General features: G+C 39.6%; 1 protein-coding gene and 1 long non-coding RNA gene across 2 annotated transcripts; one reads left to right on the top strand and one right to left on the bottom strand.

Moving 5' to 3' along the window:
• The first annotated feature begins 10,961 nt into the window (after positions 1-10,961).
• Positions 10,962-12,319, top strand: LOC126611400 (uncharacterized). The gene is made up of 3 exons (XR_007618827.1): positions 10,962-11,042; positions 11,503-11,658; positions 12,175-12,319. It is a non-coding gene; the product is annotated as an uncharacterized LOC126611400 (long non-coding RNA).
• Positions 12,296-17,044, bottom strand: LOC126611399 (lysine histidine transporter 1-like). Its single transcript, XM_050279678.1, has 7 exons — positions 16,407-17,044; positions 14,754-14,911; positions 14,135-14,518; positions 13,177-13,676; positions 12,979-13,070; positions 12,822-12,890; positions 12,296-12,727 (listed from the first exon to the last, which is right to left on the bottom strand). Exons 1-7 carry the CDS (start codon positions 16,431-16,433, stop codon positions 12,629-12,631), a joined length of 1,329 nt encoding a protein of 442 aa, XP_050135635.1. The 5' UTR covers positions 16,434-17,044; the 3' UTR covers positions 12,296-12,628.
• Between the last annotated feature and the right edge of the window lie 613 nt (positions 17,045-17,657).

Raw genomic sequence — 17,657 nt, forward strand, 5'->3', positions numbered from 1 at the left:
TATCAGGAACAACCTCGGAACCAGAACCAGAGAGGTCGTGGTTTTAGATCTCGGAGTGTGAGGGAATCTGGTAGCTCTTCTAACTTTGTTGGCCCTAGACACTCTCATTCCTTCAAACGTCAGGGTCAAGGTTCAGGTTCTTCCAGCGAGGGTTCGGGTAATGAATCAGGGAGGCGATCTTTCAGTCATTTCCGGTCGCAGGTTACATGCCACAGGTGTGGAGGCATGGGACATATTGCCAGATTTTGCCCTTCAGGACAGCCTGCTGAGAGTTATGCATCGGTGCCGAGTTATGGTGGAGGGAGTAATCCGAGTTCTAGCTATGGAGGTAATTACACTCAGAGCTATGGTGGAAGTGGAAGTGGAAGTCAGAATACCCAATTTTCCACTCAGAGACAGCCGCAACAGTTTGGTGCAGCTTCGAGTAGCCGCTCTCAGGGGAATCGAGCAGGCCGTAATAATCAAGGTTTCAGAGCTCGTGGTAACCGTAACAGTGGTGGAGGACGTCAGTTTCATGGACGTATCAACGCCATGACACAGCAGGAGGCTGATCAGGATCCTCAAGTCATTACCGGTATGTTACTTATTTGTGGTAATTGGGCGAGGGTTCTAATCGATCCGGGTGCTACTTTTTCTTTTGTGTCTTCATCTTTTGCACCGAATTTAAATGCACCACCTACACCTCTTGGTTATGATATGCTTGTGCAAATGCCGCAAGGGGATCTGTTTTGTGCTCAGTGGGAGTATAAAAATTGCCCAGTGGTAGTGGAAGGGGAAATGATGGAGGCTAATCTAGTCCCTTTTCATTTGGCGGAGTTCGATGTGATTTTGGGGATGGATTGGCTATCCAGGCACCGGGCCTATGTCGCATGTTGGGAGAAATCTGTGACGTTCAATCGACCTGGACGACCGTCAATCACATTTCAGGGTGAGCGACGAATCCTTCCTAATAGTATTATTTCCGCTATTCAGGCTACTAGATTGTTGAGTAGGGGATGTGTGGGATTCTTAGCCCATGTAGTAACGAGGGATAAATCTTCGTTACGTCCTAAGGATGTGCCAGTGGTGAAGCATTACACCGATGTTTTCCCGGAGGATTTACCAGGGTTACCGCCTGCGAGGGAAATTGAATTTACCATCGATTTACTTCCAGGAACAGACCCTATCTCTTTAGCACCTTATCGAATGGCACCGGCGGAGTTGAGGGAATTGAAGGTTCAACTTCAGGAGTTGGTGGATAAAGGTTACATCCAACCCAGTATGTCTCCCTGGGGTGCTCCTGTTTTATTTGTTAAAAAGAAGGATGGATCGATGAGACTTTGCATCGACTATCGGCAGTTAAACCGGGTGACGGTGAAGAATCGTTATCCTTTGCCTCGGATCGACGATCTGTTCGACCAGCTGAAGGGTGCTCAGATATTCTCTAAGATCGATCTTCGCTCAGGTTATCACCAGTTGTTAATTCGGGAGGGAGATGTACCGAAGACTGCTTTCCGCACTAGGTATGGACACTTTGAATTTCGTGTCATGCCTTTCGGACTGACGAATGCACCTGCAGCGTTCATGGATTTGATGAACAGAGTTTTCAGACCGTATTTGGATCGGTTTGTGATTGTGTTCATTGATGATATTCTGATCTTTTCCAAGAGTGTCAGCGAGCACAAGAAGCATTTGAGGTTGGTGTTGGAAAGGTTGAGCAGTGAGCAGTTGTATGCTAAGTTTAGCAAGTGTCAGTTCTGGCTAACCCAAATTAGCTTTCTCGGTCATGTAGTATCTGCTGAGGGGATTAGTGTGGATCCTCAGAAGGTGTCAGCAATAACTACGTGGGAGCAACCGAGGAATGTTACTGAAGTGAGGAGTTTTCTAGGTCTGGCTGGCTATTACCGAAGATTTGTTAAAGGTTTCTCAGCCATTGCCTTACCTCTGAATAAGTTGACTCGAAAGGAAGTGGAGTTTAAGTGGGATGAAGATTGTGAGCGGAGTTTTCAGGAACTGAAGCGATGTCTTACTCAAGCTCCCGTTCTTACTCTTCCAGACGATAGCGGTGAGTTTGATATCTACACGGATGCATCACTATCAGGTTTGGGTTGTGTACTGATGCAGCATGATAAAGTCATTGCTTATGCTTCCAGACAGCTCAAAATTCACGAGAGAAACTATCCCACTCATGATTTGGAACTTGGTGCAGTAGTGTTTGCTTTGAAGATCTGGAGACATTACTTGTACGGTGAGAAGTGTCGCATCTTTACTGATCATAAGAGCCTCAAGTATATCTTTACTCAGAGGGATTTGAATTTGAGGCAGAGAAGATGGATGGAACTTATCACTGATTATAACTGCACGATCGAGTATCATCCCGGACATGCCAATGTAGTGGCGGATGCACTTAGTCGGAAATATCATGGACAGCTTGCATCTCTCCAAGCTATTCACGTTCCACTACTATTTTCTCTTCGAGAAACAGGCTTGTCGGTGAGACCGGGTGAGCAAGGAGCGTGGTTGGCAAATTTCCAAGTTAGACCTGTTTTGGTGGATATGGTCATAGAAGCTCAGGAGCTTGATCAGGAAAGTGCCAACATTAAGGTTTCAGTGGAAAAAGGAAAAGAGAAGCATTTTATCATCCGAAGTGATGGAGCTTTGATGTGGGAAAACAGATTGTATGTTCCTCATGATAACGAAGCAGTGAAAAGAGCAATTCTGGATGAAGCACATTTGTCAGCTTATGCCATGCATCCGGGAAGTACTAAACTGTATCGCACTATCCGTCCGTTCTATTATTGGTTGGGAATGAAGCGGGATGTGGCGGATTATGTGAGTAGATGCATCATTTGTCAACAGGTGAAGGCAGAGAGGCAAAGACCTGGAGGATTGATGCAGAATCTTCCGATACCAGCATGGAAATGGGAAGACATCACCATGGATTTTGTGTATGGTCTGCCGAGGACGCGGTCGAGATTGGACGGCATATGGGTAATTGTGGATCGACTGACTAAGACCGCTCATTTCTTACCTGTTCGACAGACCTATTCAATGGAGAAATTATCGAAGTTGTTCATCGATAATATTGTTAGACTTCATGGTGTACCTGTCTCTATTGTTTCAGACAGAGATCCCAGATTTACTTCCAGATTTTGGAAAGCTTTTAATACTGCCATGGGTACTCAGTTGCTGTTTAGTACTGCTTATCATCCACAGACTGACGGTCAGTCCGAGAGGACAATACAAACATTGGAGGACATGTTGAGAGTGTCTGTTCTTCAGTGGAAGGGTAGTTGGGATAACTATCTGCCGTTGGTTGAATTTGCATACAACAACAGCTACCATTCGAGTATTGGTGTGGCACCTTATGAAGCCTTGTATGGGAGAGTGTGTCGAACGCCGTTGTGTTGGGCAGAGGTCGGCGAGCGAGTATTGTTGGGACCGGAGATTGTAGACACTACCAATGAGAACATCCAGCTGATAAAGAGAAATCTCAAGGCAGCTCAAGACCGACAGAAAAGCATAGCGGACAAACATTCCAAAGATCGGGAGTACAAGGTTGGTGACTTTGTATTCTTGAAGTTGTCTCCCTGGAAGGGTGTGGTTCGTTTTGGTAAGCGAGGAAAGTTGAGTCCTCGATATATTGGTCCTTATCAGATTACGGAGAGAATTGGTGCAGTTGCCTATAGATTGGAGTTGCCACCGGAGTTATCTCAGATTCACAATGTTTTCCATATTTCTATGCTTCGGAAATATGTATCAGACCCCTCTCATGTTATTCAGCTAGAGCCGCTGGAAGTAAGTCCGGATGTTAGTTATGTTGAAGAACCAGTGGCTATTCTTGACCAGCAGAATAAAGTGTTGAGGAACAAGGTCATTCCGTTGGTGAAAGTGCTGTGGAGGAACCATGCTACTGAAGAAGCGACGTGGGAAACGGAAGACCTGATGAGGAGTCAGTATCCGTATTTATTTGCTTGAAGTTGTAATTTCGGGGACGAAATTTTTATAAGGGGGGTAGATTGTAACACCCGCCCCCACTTATAAAATTATATGTGTGTAATATTCCCTAAATATTATAAATCTATCAATTTTACCCTTTTTGGACTACCCTATCAGGATCTAAGCTTTGGATCCTTCTTTCTTTTCAAACTGCCACGTGGCAGCTCCCTAGCAATTTCCCTGTCTTCTCTCTCTGTCCCCCCCCTCCGTGACTCCTTCTTTCTCTTCTTCTTTTTCTGTTTTCTTTTCTTTCTTCTGTCTGTCTCTGTCCCTCCCGACTCTATCTCTTTCTCTCGTCTCTCTCTCTCATAGCTCCCTCATCTCTCTTCTCTGCAGCAACCCGCACGCACGCACCCGTCTCCCCCGCGCGAAGAAGACCCATCTCCTTCTTCTCTCTCCCTCTGTCCCGTGCTGCGAGCCCAGAAACCGGAGAGGAACTCCGGCGAAACCTTTATTTTTCCCGGTTGGGTAAGCTCCAAACCTTCACTTTTTCGTCCTAAGATCTGGTGAATGAGTTTTAATGGAGGTTATTTTGTGATTTTTCGAGGTTTTTAGGACGAATCGAAGCCGGGTGTAAGCACACCCAACTCCGGCGATCCCGAGGGTGTCGGGGCTTTTTCCGGCTATCTCCGGTCGTTCCACGACGAAAGGAAGGTATAAAAACACTCCCTTCGTCTTGCTCTTCGTTTTGGTACCTAGATCGGACTTTAGGATGGTGTGTGGTAGTTGGCCGGAGCTGTGAAGCTCCGGTGGTGGTGCTCCGGTGAGGCCAGGCCTCCCAGGCCGGTTTCGAATAGCAGGCGGGCCTTAGGCCCGTGTGGTGAGGCCAGCCCAATCCAACCCATTTCCTTTTAATTGTTTAAATTAATTGCTGTTATAGATTAAGGCCCTTGGGCCGGTTATGTTTAGGGCATTAGGCTCGTGTGTGTAGCCCAAGCAGATTAGGCCTTGGGCCAATCTGAGTTGGGTTTTCAACCCAAAACCTTTAAGGCCTTTCGGCCCAACCCAAATTCAAAGCCCAGTGGACTTTGACCTCTGACCAGTTGACTGTTGACTGTTGACTTGGTCAACGGTCAACGTTGACTCGGTCAACGGTCAGAGTTGACTTTGACGTTGACTTTGACTTTGACTTTGACCGGTCAACGGTCAACGTTGACTTTTTGAGTTGACTTTTCGGGGTTTCGTTCAGGACCTCTTCTAGGCTAATTTCGACGTCCTGGACCCGTTTTTGAAGTCCGTTTTCCCAAATTCAATCGTTTGAATAGAGTTTGACCTAAGGTACTCCTTTATGTGAATAGGTGCAATTATTAACGGTGATTCTGTTATACCTTCTTGGTATAGCTTTGCACCGTCGGTGTACGGTGAGTGGACCCCTTCAAAATCATGTTTTAACAATAGAAATGCATACATGAAAAGCATGATTTAATACTTATGTTTTACGAAGTACTTATGAGATATATGCTTACTGAGGCTAGATTGAATTATTACTATTTTTTCTATAACCCATGTTCTTATAGAATATCCGATGGATGACGATATGATATTAGAACATGTTTAGAACACCTCTTTGTAGTATAGATGATGGATGACTTTATACTACGAAGTTGTTTTTCAATATGTTTATGCTCAATGGTTTTGTACTTACCTAGTGGTCCTTTCCGCTACGGGACGTAGGGATAGATTCCGGTCCGTCCCGGGCGACGGTTTGGTGTTGGCATAGGGCCTGGAGTGTGTTTCCTCTGGCTATTTAGCACAGAGACGGGGAGCCGGCATGGGGCCTGTAGTGTATTTTCCTCTGATTGTCTGTTCAGAGACGGGGAGCCGGCATGGGGCCTGCAGGTTATCGGACAATTCACTAGTGTTTATTACTTATACAAGTTATGAATTTGAGATATTGCACAGCATGCTAGGTTTCGGAAAATCTATTTTGATCATGATATATATGTTTTCATAAAACCTGGGGGTTAGTATGTTGATAACTGTTTTATTATATTTATATCAAATTGGTCCACTCATGTTTGTTTTGCGCCCCCTTCAGGACCTACGAACGAGGATTACGATATAAGCTACGAGGCATTTCCCTACCAGTGATCCAGTGCTATACTTCTTCTGCTTCGACATCTTTTGTAATATAGCACATCTCTATCTTATATTCTGTTTGTACTCTGTAATAGACGTATGCTCTGACATTTTGCGTGGATCCTAATGTTGTTAATTAGAAGTTGATTTGGTAGTATTATTGTGGCTAGTCTTGCTGCCTGTTTTAGCTTATTTATGAGTTTTTACTTAAATTAATGGCTTTCGTCACCCTTTGGGTGTCGGCCAGCACGTGATCATCCCGATGTCACGAGGACATCAGGATCGGGGCGTGTCAGGCTGAGCCATGTACACTTCTTCTTCTAAAATGCCATGTAAAAAGGCATTTTTGACATCTAATTGTCGAAGGGACCAACCAAACTGAGCTGCAAGAGCGAAGACTAACCTAACAGTTGTAGGCTTAACCACAGGACTGAACGTTTCCCCATAGTCAATTCCAGGTTCTTGACTGAACCCTTTAGCTACTAATCTAGCTTTATGTCTTGCAATAGTACCATCAGAATGTCTCTTGATCTTGAAGATCCACTTGCACCCCACCAAATTCTTTGAGGAAGGTAATACCACCAGATTCCAGGTACCTTGTGTATGCAAAGCACTGATTTCCTCTTGCATAGCCTTAAACCAAATTGGATTCTTAATTGCAGATTTTTAGGAAGTTGGTTCAATGAGAGACAAATCAGTACCCTCAGACTCCTGAACAGTAGCTAACAAAGCTCTTTTCTTGATAATTCCACTATTGCTCCGAGTTTGCATAGGATGTAAATTGAGTGATGGAACCTCCAGTACCACTTGCAAAGTATCAGGATGAAATTGTGCGGCTGGAACTTAAGAATGAGGAGAACCATTGACAAGTGCCACAGGAGGTTGAGAAGTAGTAGAAGCAGTAATGGATTGAGATGATAGTGCTGATGATGTAATTGGAGAGAGTGATATGGTAGAAGTACCAGGCAAATTGGAAGAGGCATGATTTGATTGTGATGGTAGGGGAGCAATAGGTATAGATACAACAACATTATCAGGGGAAACAATAGGTACTGGACTGTGGATGGTAGAACTAAGGTGTGATGAGTTATGATGTACCAACAAGTCTGTGTATGGGAATTGAGACTCATCACACACTACATGCCGTGATATGTATAGTCTCTGTTTAGAAACCTCATAACATATATACCCTTTATAGTTGGTAGCATACCCCAGGAAAATACACTTGGTGGTTTTAGGTTGCAGCTTAGAGTCATTATAAGGCTTTAATAATGGATAACAAGTAAATCTAAATGATCTAAGATGGGAAATGACAGGCAAAAGCCCAAACAATAGTTCAAATGGAGAATGATTGCCTAGGACTAGAGTGGGCATTCTATTGATGAGGTATATGGTTGTTTGACAAGCATAGGACCAAAACATGGTAGGTAATCTAGCAGTTTGTAAAAGGGTCACAGTTGTTTCAATGATATGCCTATGCTTTCTCTCAGTTAGGCCATTTTGCTTGGGTGTACATGGACATGATTTATGATGTGTAATTCCTTTGGCAGTAAGAAATGACTGAAATGCTTTACTGACATACTCTCCCCCTCCATCACTTTGAAGAGTTTGAATAGTAGTTGCCAACTGAGTAACAACAAAGGAATAGAATGCAACAAATTTGGCAAAGACATCAGATTTATTTATTAATGGGAAAATCCAGCAGTATCTTGTACACTCATCAATAAAGGTCACATAATACTTGTAACCATCAATTGAGACAGAAGGGGCTGGACCCCAAAGGTCACTGTGAACTATAACAAAGGGTTTTACAGACTTATTGGGACTTATAGGAAAAGGAAATTTACAAAACTTTCCTTCCAAACAACTAGAACACATGATAGGTAACGATGGTTTTTGGACAGGGAATATTAGCTTGTTTTAATATCAAAGAGACAATAGAATTGGATGGATGGCCTAGTTTATTGTGCCAAGTAGTAGAGTGAATGTGCTGACCGAAAAATGCTTTAGCTTGGAACGATACTGAGGTGGATCCATGAGAAGTGGCTGAAAGATAGGGAATTGGGTATAGTCGATTACTGCATACTTCTTTGTAAATGATCCTTCATGTGGCCTTGTCCTGAATCCAGAAGCAAAAAGCATAAAAAATTATCCAGCAATTGTTATCCAAACAGATCCGATGCACAGATAATAAGTTTTGTGTCAACTTCGGAACATATAACACAAAATTAAGCTTCATTGGAGGAACATAATTAACTTTGGAAAGATTAAGAACAATACTTCCAATATGAGATACAGGCAAACCTTCACCATTGGCAGTTTGGACAATCTCAGAGGTAGGATATGGAGATGCCAGAGATAAGTTGCTGAGATCAGAAGTCATGTGATTTGTAGCACCAGAGTCAGTGAGCCACACTTGAGGATTAGAGTGAGAAAAAGATGCCACGGAAGGTGACTGAGTCATCACAGTATGCATAGCTTGAGGAAAGTGATGCTGAGGATAGAATTGTTGTCCAGTCATTGCAGATTGCTCAATAAAAGCATTGTAACCGGGAGCACCAAAGTTTGAGGAATGCATCTGAGACGGATAAAATTGACTGGTAGCGCCAACAAAATTAGGACCTTTGTCATTATAAAAACAATACCATGTACTGTGATTGTGCTTGCCATATATTTGACAATTAACTCTGTCAGGAGGTTTAGAACGGCAGAATGGTGATGTGTGTCCTTCAGCACTACAAAATTGACAGGTTTGCACCAAATGAGCACTTGAATTGCCATAAGACTGCACTGGGGAGCGACTAAGGATGCCCGGATTCGGTGTTGGTAGCACATGTGTTTGAGTGGAAAAAGACTGTTTGGGTGGATAAGACTGAAACCCTTGATTAAACTTGCCTTTTCCTTTGTTTCTGTTTCCATTGAACGGCTTATAACCACCAGAAAAAAATTGAGACTAACCAGATGTACCCTTTCCTGAATTCGAAACATTGTTTGCAACCATTGCAGTAATAAATGGTGCAGTGGTAGAATTCTCAACAATAATCTCTTCAGCAAGCAACTGAGATCGAAACTCTTTAAGAGATATCACATTCTCACGACCTCTAATGACACACCGAAAAGTATTATATTCAGAGGGTAAACCATTGAGAGCAAGTATAACAATATCTTCATTAGCAAAGTAAACTCCAGCAGCAGATAAGTAATCTCGAGCCTCTTTTATCCTATGAAGATACTGGGACACAGAATCAGAACCCTTCTTAATTGTTTGGAGATTAGACTTCATTTGAAAGATACTAGTCTTAGACATAGTAGAGAATTGTTCTTTCAAACAAATCCATATATCCTGAGAACTCTTACTACCAATAGCACATGATAGAGCAGCAGGCGAAAGGGTAGCAGTTAGCAGTTGCATTACAGCCTTATCATGCATTTTCCAAATCATAAACTCATTCGTTGCAACAGAAGCATTAGAGCTAGAGTTCATACAAGAGGCACCAGATTGATCGGAAAATTGAGAAGGACAGAGATGTGAGCCATGAACAAACCCCATAATTCCATTGCTCTCCAACAAGAGTTGTATCGGAAAGTGCCAATTAAGATAGTTGGAGTCATCCAATTTGACATTCACCGAAGTCGAAATAGAGGAGATTAGGGCAGTAATCGGGGATTGCACAAGTTGAAGTTACGATGCAGTCACCATTGAAATTGCTTCGGACAAACTCATTGAGAACTTTTAGCAAACAGTTGGTATGCACTAACCAAAAGAGTAGAAGAAATGATCGACGTAGAAAGACGATCAACCGAGAAAAACCCTAGAAATCAGAATTTCAAGAAGACGAAGATAATTGAAGATATCGAAGACAAAAGTACGAGGTCAAAGACACCGTCGAGGCGAGCGGAAGCAGAGAAGGAGGATCGAAGATCAAGCGTAGGCAACAATGGCGATTGATACCATGTAAATGTAACTAAATCTATGAATTTGTATACAGAAATTCTAGAGAGAGATAACAACTCAGAGAGAAGAGAGAGAGAAAATGAATGTTCTTGATATATTTCGTAATGACTAAGTAATACAAGAGGTTGAGATATTTATACACTTACAACAACAAGGCTAACTGCCTTAACTAACACATCTTCTAATCTAATTACACATGTCATCATCCTATACATCAATTTTTATACTCTATCAGTGATTGCCATTCTGTGATGATGTGTGAGGCTAAGGCAGCTGTGGAATTTATATTTTTCTTAATATGGTCAAATGGTATGCAAATGGAGGTGCCCTCTATTTAACAAACACATGCTTTCAAAGAATACTACTATTGCGACGATGTGAGTGCCCTCTATCCTTAATATGGTCAAATGGAGGTGCAAATTTTATATTTTTCTTAATATGGTCAAATGGTATGCAAATGAGATTGGGTTAAGCTTTTGGGTTTAACTCTCTCACTCTCTTTGTGTTTGGGTTCCATTATTGGGTTTCTTTCTTCATTTCTCTATTTCAGTTGTCCTTTGGTTGTAACCCATCTTTTTGATTTTGTTCATTCATCTTTAACTATTATCGGCATATCATGAGGTCTAGAGCAAACTGAGAAATTGAAAAACTTTTGAATACTCTAAGCTTGCCCTTCTGTCTAATGCACTCATCAAAAAGTCTCATGGCCACTAGGGGAGTATATAAGACTGATGAGGATCAAGTATCCATATATAAAGCTAGCAATGATCCAGATTGGTAGTTTTGGACAAGTAACATATTCTCTTTATCAGAATGATGATTGAGATAATATTGTTTAAATCATTATCTCCTTATTACTAAATATTTTAGCGCAATACTAATAATTTCACTGCTAATGAGAACTTTATTTGGGATTTTCTTTTGTGTTGTCACTTCTGATTTTACTGATTGATGTATTTTTTGAAGTTGGTGATGTAATCATAAGAAAAAGTCGAGTTCTTTAGTTCATTGCAAGTCGACCCATTGCCATGTATCCCTCTCTCTCTCTCTCTCTCTCAAGATATTACCAATTAGGAGTATTTATACTTTTATTGGATGTGAATTTTAGTATAATGATGTAACTGCATGATAACCTATGCATCGTTTGGAGTTTAAATATAACACTTAAATTGTGGGCAAATGTATGATAAACTATAACCTCATCCATCATTTATTTGAGAGATCACTTAAGTTGTGAAGAAATGTAACTAGCCATTTTATGAAGATTATTAGCACTTAATGTACAATTGTATTGCATAATTTTTGTGAAGAATATATTTATCAGCAGAATGTGCTTTAAAGAAGAAAAAAACAGTTTGTAAAGTAGGAGAAACAGCGAGGTGCCACTGTGTAAGATTCTAGGGACTGCTGAATTGGAATACTCAGAGAAACAATATGTATCTGGATCACTAATAATATTTTTGTGTGTGTATGTATCTCATATGTTGAAGGCACCCTAATATTAGCAGTCAAAATGGAGCAATTTGTTTGGATATTTTGAAAGACCAATGGAACCCAACTCTGACATTTAACTGCAGAGATTGTTGGGTCTAAAAATAAGAAAATTAAGAGAGTAGCACAACACTACTACTCGAAATTGGCTTTGGGTAAGCTTCCACTCTCTTCTATTTATAATCTCTAAGTGATTTTGGTTGCTGATTGAAAGAGATAATGTCAAATTCATATATGAACTAAGAAAACAATATGCATGTATAATGAAGTGGAATTTTTCCTGGTATTATTTACATGCATGTTATAAATTTAGTTGTTGATCTTGACTTGACATGAAGAATGGCATTAAAAAAACTGAAAAACTAGAGCTACTCAACTGTTTATGCAGCGAGCAAAGGGAAGGAAAGGAAAAACAGTTAATTTAATGCTCCCTTTTCTTAATCACTCTCCATATTTTCTGCAAGCTGAATCGTTCATATCTTTCAAACTAAATAGCTTTTACTTTTCTGATTATATATTTTTTCTTGCATTCTTTTATTAGTTTGGAAACTATAATCGAGTATATCTTAGCACTACAGCTTTCCATAAAGTGGTTCCAATAATATAGTTTCATATATAATACTCTTACACTCTCTTTTACTAATTTTTGTTACACTATCAATCACTCACAGGTCATGCTATTCATAGATTGGTTCAAAGGATTCGAAGAGCTTCATTCACCCAATTTCTGATCTTCATGTAAAAATTCTTTCAAAAAACTCAAACATCTTTCAATGTAAATACACATGAACCTTCTTTAATAATCTCTTATAACTTCGAAATGTTTTTTTATACAGTTACTAACCTCGTAGCAACGCGCGGGCCATATTTCTAGTATATATAAATACATGCATATATATTCACCATTACAAACAGAGAAAATGAAACAGAATGCCAATCCGTACTTCCACAAACAACCTTATTTATTTTCAGATCTCCGATTATCGCTAGACCCTCGAGGCACATAGTCCTAATTAGATTGATCTTCATCATCATCAACAGCTTCATTTTTCTTGTTTTTTAGGTTTTTGAGATTCTTGCAGCAACCTACTATCCTTTTTTGGGCCGGGAAGGATGGTGAAGGACTTAAGAGTAAAATTTGTAGGTCTTGGCTTGAATGATGATCGATCTCAATCCTCCGATAGGTGATAGAACCATCAAAAGAACACCCAAAAAGATGCAGGTCTGAAAATGAAGTAAAATAATTATTAGGTTAACTAATATAAATTAAAGAAATGTCAACTTATGGACAACGAAGTATGAGTACGAATGAACATACATAGTTGCACCACCAAGACAAGCTGAACTTCCTCGGCTTGTAAATGGCAAGCCACATGACACAAGGGAGCTGCATATAATAACAAGATTCAATCAAAATGTACAAGTAACGTTACGCTATGTTTTGAATTAGGTGTGGAGAAAAACTGTGGGCTTACGAAGTAAGTTGTTGGAGCGAAAGCAAATCCTCCGAAAAATCCAAGGAGACCACCGAAGAAGGGGAAGGTAATGCCAATGAACATGGTGAATGCTGCAATACAATGTCAATTAGAACTCATTTATCCACCTTCAGGTAACAACATGCGCATTTAAGCTCATGTTATAACTTGATGGAATAAAGGGAAAAGGGTACTTACCGACATATATATTACGCGAAATGAAGCGAAGCGTTCTAGTTGGTGCGAAATTCAACTTCTTTACCAACACAGCTTCGATCATGTCAAACACCGGCATTGCGTAAATCTGATAGCTTCCGATGACATGGATGACAACAAACATGTTGGCCACTGCAATGAGCCAGGCAGGTTTTTCAAGTGAAATGAGGATGTTATCCTCAACTGTATTGCCAAACATGTAGAATCCGACCAGAGCAACTGGGAAGTAGCACAAGGCGACAACAATGTAGGCGACGATGACTCCTCTCCACATGGGTCCCTTGGATGGCTTCTCAGGTGTAGATGGAATTGTTGCTTGGATTTCCAGAACAACATTGTGACCAGCATAAGCAAAAGCCACGTGACCCAAGGAAGTGAAGAAATTGAGCACAGTTCCTGATGTAGACGTGGCCTTGTACCCATATGCGACATTGTCTACCACACCCTTGTCCACAGAGGCTCCCCAAGCGATGGTAGAGTAACTGCATCCATCACAAAATCAATTGAAAGATATTAATTAAACATTAATTTGAAAACACTTGTAACTTTTTTTATGCCAATTGATGTGTTGTTTTTGGTTATCTAAGAGCACTAGCTTGTCCGAGTACATTTGTAGTTTTTATTAAAAATATATTTGCCTCCTGAGATGCACTTGAAAGTGAATTCTAAGAAGTATATAACAGATGTTTTTCCAAAGAGTTTTTATGATTCACAAGTAATTTTAACTGTTTCTTCCAAACGTAGTCAGAAAATTTTAGATTTTCATATAAAGATCTTTTAGCCCTATCAAAGTGGTTCCAAACAAGTTAATCAATTTTTTTTAATAAATCACACTTTTTAACTTCTTTCTTGTCAAACCATGTCATAAGCATTTTTATTACCTAAAAACACTATGTCATTCTAAAAGTACTTTCAAACAATTTAGGTTGAGAATATATACCTCAAGGACATGACTGCAGCAGCCAAAGACACACCAGAGATGGAGTTGAAGTTGGGAAGGTGGGAAAGGACAAAGTGAACAGATGCAAAGATCATGATGAAATAGGTTAACTTGATCTTTTTACAGTCTGAGCACACAGAATTGTGGACCTTCTGCAGCGATTTTCCTCCGGTAACCATGTAGACGATGTTGACGCCGACCTCGACGATGAGCTGTTGAGGCACAACAATGTAGAGGCCAAGCTTTTCACCAAATGCATACTGCCCCAGCTCGTGGTATCGATCAAACCGTTTGCCTGGAACCATCTCATGCATTTCAACCATTTGCCACAGTGTGTACAATGTGATGATCCATGACAGCACCAGAATTACCACACCAGGACCCCTGAATTAGCACAATGCGAAGGCAAAGTAACAGCAGTAAAAAGTAGGAAAAATATTTTGCGCACTCATTTTCTCCTTTTTCGTACCCTTACTAATTTTTGTCCAAATGTAAAAAGTAAACACGGGTGTGTAGAGAGAGGAGTATGAGGAAATCAAATTCCCAAGTGATGTGACGAATTGTATAATTATTTGATATTGACAGAAGATTACGGTTGAGTTAATTAGGATTGACATACCATCCAAGATTGGCCATGGCGTAAGGGAGACTGAGAACACCAGCTCCAACCATGGCAGTGACATTGTGGAAAGCTGAGTACCACCATTTTGCATTCCTTGAAGCAGTGATTGGAAGCCACTCTTCGATTTTCTTCTGCTTTGCTAATTTTTCTTTTATCTATCATACACAATAACATATGTTGTTTCATCAGCATCAATCATGGAAAATTGACATATCATTATTCGCTTCAACGAAATCAACATTGTCGGGGTCGGTTAGCTAAGACAATTATTGACATGTCATTTTATCTTTAGCTACAAATCACATTAGAGCACAGTGTATAAGACCGTATTGTAGTTATGAGGAAGAATAACTTTCTACATGTACAGAGCTAAATATCTTCAGCTAATAAAGGACGGATGAGGAAATATTAAAAATTCTCCGTAAATAAAAAAGGGCTATGGTGTGATTGGAATTCTAGGGGGTTGGGAGAGAGGAGGGGGAGGGGAGGGGAGGGGAGGGGGTGGGGGAGGGGGGATTGGCAATGAATCTTTGGTATCTGGTGGTATCCCTGATTTAGAATTAGGGGAGGAATCAAGAATCCGGATCCTCTCCGATTCTCTTTGTCAGGATTTCAAAGATTTTATGGATGGTGTTTGTAAAAATTATTTTAAATATTTTTATTTAAAATTATAAAAATTAACCGTATGATATTAAATAATTGGGATCCTCCTGACCAAACTCATCGAATCCTTGAAATTTTATCCAACGGTTACAAACAGGAGCCTCTTTAAAAGTTATAATAATTGTAACCGTTAGATAAAATTTCAACGACCCGATGAACTTGGTCAAGAAGATCCTCACCATTTTCTCAGGAAAGGATCCTGATCCCAATAATTGAACATCATTCCCGAATCCCTAAGATTCTCATCAAAAAATCCGAAAAGGATCTTGTTGGAGGAATCAAAACTCAAAAGTTAAGGCTTTTCATCCAACTTCATCAACTGTCGTAATTGAGTTGCTTCAAGTCTTGTTTGAGCAGTGTCTTATTCTCTGTGGGGCGTGTAGGGGCCAGCACTAGCTACTTCCTGACGAACCGGTCAAGCTTGGTTAATAGCAGTGCATCCCATAATATATTATTATTTTAATTCAAATCTTTTATTTTATAAGAATAATGTTTTTCATACTATATTTTTATACTATGTCAGATGACATCTAATGTGAACAGTCGCATCATTTGTAAAATTTACAAAACCTAAGGAACGAAATGAGAAAAACTTCTCGTATATCACAATCATCATTTAATTAACTAGTTTTTCTTAATTATTAATTTATTAAATAATGAACTAAATTTAAAAATCTAATAGCATGAAAATATGGTACAAAAACATAGTCCAAATAGAATTACTCATTTTATAATGATATAAAAATCCGACCTGAACCTAGTTTGCAAAATAATATCTTCTTCTGTGGTGATGTTGATATTATAAGCACACAAACCTTCAAACAAAAAACAAAAGACAAATGATGTAGCTTGAGTCAAAATATATGCTTGTTTTCAAATTCACTCTCAAGTCGCTTGTATAGTTCAAAAATGTTTAGTTTCACAGACATAGAGATTTAGTGAGAGAGAGAGAGAGAGAGAGAGAGAGAGAGAGAGAGGGAGACTAACTTCGTCAGTTGGAGCTTGGGTTCCCATGGCTGGCACAAGATTGCAAGGATACACGACAAAGACGACAATCACAGATAAGAGAGAGAGAGAGAGAGAGAGAGAGAGAGAGAGAGAGAGAGAGAGAGAGAGGAAAAAAACAAGCGGAATTCAACTCGAGTCTCGAGCACAGAAATTGACCAGGGGTCTAGGGTGCTCTTTCTATATATATAATACAAAGATCCAAGGTCACACGTGAGGATTGGACTAAATTACCCTTCCAACTCAGTAGAAAAACTCAGTAATTATCTTGCTTTTGTGTCCATTTCATTCCAATACTCCTTTTTTTTGTGTGTGCACGTATACTCACTGAAATTTCCTGGAAACATCCACCTTAGACTCAAAAAAGAAAGGGAAACAAAAATGGAAAGGAATTTTGAGGAGGCGTATAAGTTATATATTTCACAAGTATACTAGCCTAAAAGATATATAATTGACAACTTAGATGAAGGTTTCACAAAGCAAAAGGGAAGATAAAAAACAAATAATATTGCAAGGTTAAAAAGTCAAAAAAATAAAATAAAATAATAAGGTTTCATTTGGAAGGAGAGATTTCTGGAAATATGGATTGGAGAAGGCTTTCCCAAAACAAACGATTGAACGTGCAGGAGAACCTCAAATAGTTATACCAAAAAGAAAAGAAATCCCTACATATATACAAATAGTTTAGGAAACATCAACAATAAGATCCATTTTGGATGGATAAATTTAGAAAAATTGCAAATACATTCTGCAACTTAAAATGACAATATTCCATGTGATATTGTGTACTTTAAAAGCGGTTGGGTTCATTGAATCATTTTTAAAATTCATCTGTTTCTTCTGTATTTACCACACTATTAAAACAAAGTTTAATGTATTGTTAATTATCACCATTAAAGCATTTAAATTCCTGTATTTTTTTAAATGTTAAAATGGACAACGAAATATGTATATAACTTTAAGGATGTCAAGGGGGTCAAACCAAATTTTTTTTTTTCTAAAACCACAAAGTCTGTTTCGCTCTATCATTATTATCATGGAAAGTGATAATGAGATAGATTTATTAAAAAAGACGAAGAGTACAATTTATCAAGGAAACATAAAGTCTAATCTTGATCATAATAGCAATCATAACAAACAAAACCTTCAATAACCAATACAAGATAAAATAATGGCAACAAAATATAACCTATCGAAAGCAGTAGTGTGGAAACTCTACATAATCATGATGAT

The sequence above is a fragment of the Malus sylvestris genome, chromosome 17 (assembly GCF_916048215.2).
Source record: "Malus sylvestris chromosome 17, drMalSylv7.2, whole genome shotgun sequence".
In the NCBI taxonomy this organism is placed as follows: Eukaryota; Viridiplantae; Streptophyta; class Magnoliopsida; order Rosales; family Rosaceae; genus Malus; species Malus sylvestris.